General features: G+C 35.8%; 1 protein-coding gene across 1 annotated transcript in view; it reads right to left on the bottom strand.

The window, feature by feature from the left end:
• Positions 1 to 1,937: 1,937 nt before the first annotated feature.
• Positions 1,938 to 5,101, bottom strand: part of st18 (ST18 C2H2C-type zinc finger transcription factor) — a 78,405-nt gene continuing 75,241 nt past the window's right edge. Inside the window, exons 24-26 of the mRNA XM_086090064.1 lie at positions 4,177 to 4,280; positions 3,920 to 4,066; positions 1,938 to 3,814 (exon numbers count right to left, since the gene is read on the bottom strand). Of these exons, the coding sequence (XP_085946190.1) occupies positions 3,674 to 3,814; positions 3,920 to 4,066; positions 4,177 to 4,280 (392 nt within the window). The 3' untranslated portion in view covers positions 1,938 to 3,673. The remainder of the gene's footprint in view (positions 3,815 to 3,919; positions 4,067 to 4,176; positions 4,281 to 5,101) is intronic.

Here is a 5,101-nt window from a genome sequence, read left to right as displayed (position 1 = left end):
ACTCGCCACACGCACGCGCCTCACATAAACTCATATAAGCAAAGGATGAGACGGGGCCTCTGTGACATCACAGGAAAACACGTGACATGTCACGTTCTGTGACATCAGCAGCAGAACTGTTTTGCTGAGCTGAAATATTAAGGGTGGGAATCTTTGAATGTCTCACGATTCGATTCCGATTTTTGGGTGCACGATTCGATTCCGAATCGATTTTCGATTAGGAACGATTTTTGGTTCAAAATGATTTGATGAACAATGATTTTTGCTTCAATTTGTAGATGTGCAAGGAATCGTAATGATCTACTCCAGTCTGACTCGCTAATGCTAATCAGCGCGCTACTCGCGGCACTTTAATCGCTCAAAAGAATGGCACCACGCTGAAAAAAAACAAAAAAACTTTTATTGGAATAACTTGATCGTGACTATTCCCTTTTACTCTCTAATGTGGCTAAAACTTAACAGTGTATCAGACCGCGTGGAACCATACTGCCCCTAAGTGGCCAAATCGGGTACAACTCTCTCTACAACAGCTCTCCCAATAAAGGCTCACACAAACAAAGGGAAGACTATAAAATAATTTAAATAAAATTGATTTTGGGACATTTAACTCATTCACTGCCATTGACAGCTATAGACTTTAAAATAAATCATTTAAACTATTTCTATTAGTTTACATTTTTTTTCCATTTTTGTTAACAAGAGTATGAAAACCTAGAATTTTTTTTGTACATTAAGAACAGATATAAATTTTGTGATTAATCGTGAGTTAACTAGTGAAGTCAAATTTTAATCGCCTAATGCCCCTAATTTTTTATCTTTTCTTTTAAACAAAAAAAACAAAAAAAATTGTTTTTAAGATTATTAAAAATTAGAGGCACCAGGCGATTACAATTTTTAATCGTAAATAATCATATGACTTCACTAGTTAACTCACGATTAATCACAAATTTTATATCTGTTCTAATGCAATAAAAACATTATATGTTTTCATACTCTTAACAAAAGTGGGAAAAAATGTTAAACTCATAGAAATAGTTCAAATGAATTTTTGACGTCTATGGCCGTCAATAGCAGTGAATGAGATTCTGAATCGTACTAAATGAGAATCGCGATTACAATCGATTTTTTGGCACGCCCCTATTAAATCTAGTGTACGTTTACCTCGCGCAATGATTTGCATTTGTTAGCTAACAGCCAATCAGACCTGACACCGTTTTGCATACTGCGATTAATGGCCCAATCATTCAAATCATATCTAAAAAGCACAATGACACAAAAATATCTTCATTCTTCACAATTAATTCAACGCTCATTTTTACTGAGGTTTGTTCTTGCTTGTTTAATGAATGTGCTGAGCGAGGTTGTGGATTTGTGCACATTTTATTTTGTGAAACCAAGACTGTGGATGACAATGACTTCTCTGTCATGTTAGTCAGTTCTAAACGTGTGTGTGTGTGTGTGTGTTTTTTTTATTGTTTAGATTTTGATTCATCATTTTGTTGATGCCTTCGAATTTGTGACTGTAAAACTCATGAAAGTGACGCTTCTTTTTTTATGCATTAATTGTACTTTGTGATGTTCGATGTGAATATGAAGGTGCATTGTGGGCAAAAGTATGTGAGTTAAAAAAAAAAGTATGTTTCTGCCTCCTTTCAGGTTTACCACTGATGGCCCGCTTGTGGTTGTAATACCTCCTGTTGATCACCAGGGGCTGCTAACACACAAGGTAACGCGTAAAGTTGCTGTGCTGTGTAAATAGGGGGTGGTCGCAATAGGTTGTTGTTTGGAAGATTTGCAAACTTTATGCTCGTAAAGTCGAGGCGGATTCCCCTAATCAGCGATCGTCGACCAGTGGGTAGGCGAGGATGTAGGAGAAGGTGAAGACTTCCGGTTTGATCGGAAGTGGAAGTGAAAGAAACAAAAGCAAACAGACGAGCAACAGTTTCAAAAGTTTATTTCTACCATACACAAACTGTACAACACAGCGCATATCTTTTTTTGTTGTGTGTAAATTATGAAATCGTAAAAGTAATTTGAATGTACAAACTACTTCAACGGAAAACGAAAAGCATTACGTCATGTCCAATAAGAAAAATGAAGGAAAAAAATACAATACAATCTCATATCATACTACTAATAATCGTTCCACGAAAAAGAAGCATTTCACATTACAAAACATCAAATACTAACAGGAAGATTGTATTGGGGATAAATAATTATTATTCACAGAACTTCCTGAGCAAACAATGTGTGTGGTAGGAATTCAATATAAGAAAATATAAATAAAGAATTACATTTGAGGATTCAAATTTTTAGGATCATTTTTAAAATATTTGGATAAAATAGGAGTGGTGCTGGGATAATTTGGCTCTTGCTGCGGTCACTTCTCCTTCATTGCAATATAGTATGCTTGGATACATGGTGATAGAAATTAAATGTGTTTGTCGGGAATCATAATTAGGAGCAAAAAAACAAACAAACAAGATTTAAAAGCACGGCTGATCAAATACATCAGTTTTTATAAATGTCCTCCAAGTGTCAAAGTAAAGTTGTGGAAATTTGTGCAAAATTGATAAATATGATGATTTTCAGTATCATGAATATATGTGGGGTGGCATTTATTTGTGAATTACAAAAGTGCAAAAAAATTATTTAGCAACATGATAAGTTCTTTTTTTTTGGGGTGGGGGGGGGGATCAGGGGGGATTAAAATTTAAATGTAAATTTCCATTTTTTTTAAAAAGTAGCTACCATTCAAATCTGCCCCACGCGATACAAGAATATACCAAGTGTTTAAAATTATGAAGTGTTAAGGCTTTTTTTAAGCACTTGTAAAGATAAACACAAGTCCATTTGTTTGCTTTGACCTCATAATGTTTGCAAAAAAATTATAAACAATTGCCTGTCTCCATCAGCTACTGAGATATAGAAACAGTCATCGGGAACACGTCTGTCCTCCTATTCCGAAAATAATTATACTGTGCGAATAAATGAGACACCATCCACGTAATACTGCCCTAGCACAAACAAAAACATAGTACTTGTAGTTGTTTTTTAAAAAATGTTTTCAACGGTTCCATATACATTTAGGCACGTACGACATGCACACCTCACGTGTATGTGTGTGTGTGTGTGTGCACAGAAGGCAGTTTTATAATAACTATATTTGATAGTAATGGAAAAAGTGGATTTTTGTAATGTGTTTTTGCTGAATTAAATTGAAATAAAGACAACAAAAAAAGGTACAGTACAGTGGCATTGCAGTGTTAACATCATCTAGCATACATTCACATTCCAATAAAGAAAGCAAAAGCTTCATAAAAATAGGTTCACTTTTGGTGTACTAGTACTTTTTTTATTTTTATTTTAAGGGAGAGCTAACTGGAATACACGCGAGCCACAAAATTGGAATGTGTTTTTTTTTTTTGGACTTCTCAATCATTTACAACTCTAGAAATAAATACATGATAATAATAAATACAATGGACAAATAGAATATCGATAATCATGGATGATGATAATAATAATAATAATAATAATAATAAATAGCCAAAAAGAAAAGCAAGTGCAAGAGGAGTGGAAATCTCAGCAGGATCAAAAAAAAAAAAAAAAACTAAAGTGAAAAGCAGTACAAACGCGGCCGTCCCTCAAAGCGGCCTTTGACGTTGATGTCTCAGACGTGGATGCCTTTGATGGCCTTCTTGATGTTGTCCAGCAGCGCCTTGCACTCGGGCGAATACTCGCGCTGCGACTTGTTGTACATGTCCATCAGCGTGTTGACGTAAGCTTCGAAGTTGTGCTCGCTGATGGGCCCCTGCACAGCCAAACGCGCGTTGCCATTGAAATGCAATGTGCAGGTGTCCGGCTCATGTGTGTGCGTGTGCGTGTGCGCGTGCGCGTGCGCGTGCGCGTGTTGTACCATTTGAGGCAGCTGGATGTCGGTGAGGCTGCTGATGAGCGTTTGGCTGAGGCGAGCCAACTCTTTGAGGAGGCCGTCGTTGTGCTGCTCCATCATCTTGTTCTCCTCCTCGATGCTCTTCAGGTTGCACTCCATCGACGAGATCTGCTTTCAGGTACAAAAACAGCAGCACAACAGTCAAATTAAAAAATATGAAAAAATATATATATATATATTAGCGTGATCCACATTTATATGCGAAAGGAGTTGATGCTTACCTGCGTTTGCAGCTGCTTCATGTCCGCCTCCATTTGCATGTTGGATTCATTTAGTTCCTCGATGTCGTGCTCCAAATGTTGACTGTCTGCTTTGTTTTCAATGCCTGCAAGGCGCACATTTTATTTGGTAAATATCTTCAAAAAAAAAAAAAAAGGGCGGATGTTCAATATCACTTTTTCCCACACCAATACTAGCATGAGTATTCGCTGATACCAAGTAACCGATACGAGTAACCGATAGGAGTTTTGATCTATCGTCACTGCTATGTGAAATACACTTTTGTCCATTTTTTTTTTTTAATGTCTTTGAGATGAAACTAAAAACATAAAAAAGGAAAAAAATGGACATGTGTTTTTCTCTTAGCAGCGAAGATGTGAAATGACAGATCATTTTAAAGAAAGACCTTTCCTTTATTTATTTCTGACAAAGGCAGAACAATCACTTTGCAATAGAGAATTTCAGTCCAAAACAAATCACTCTAAAACACAACTCTGAATATACACTGAAAAAAAATGGTGTATTGAATATACTCAATTTTATTTTTGTCATGTGGTTGCATGAAATAAAATCATCTAGATCCAGATTTTTTTTTTAAAGTAGATTATAAAACTACTTTAAAAATGTATCTGACAAAGATAAAATTGAGGACTTGAGAAATAAACAAAAAGTTCAGTGTAGGATTCATAATTATAATTATAACTGTTAAGCACGATACTGTGCTAAATATTAAATGGATTACTCTAAAAATAAAATATAAAATACAACCATCCACAGGAAAAATACCGGTTTAATTGCCACAAGTATCGTTGACTGATATCCGGCGCTAATTGCAAGGACCTGATACATTAAAATATTGGGCCAATACCGGCCCATCCGAAAACAAAAAAACAGTTGCTCTCATGCCAGGGTGATTTGATGCACACA

The sequence above is a fragment of the Leptonotus elevatus genome, chromosome 1, assembly GCF_054856555.1.
Source record: "Leptonotus elevatus isolate MCC_2025b chromosome 1, RoL_Lele_1.0, whole genome shotgun sequence".
Taxonomy (NCBI): Eukaryota; Metazoa; Chordata; class Actinopteri; order Syngnathiformes; family Syngnathidae; genus Leptonotus; species Leptonotus elevatus.
The sequence above is the reverse complement of the archived record's forward strand: the minus strand, read 5'-3'. Positions and strand labels throughout refer to the sequence as shown.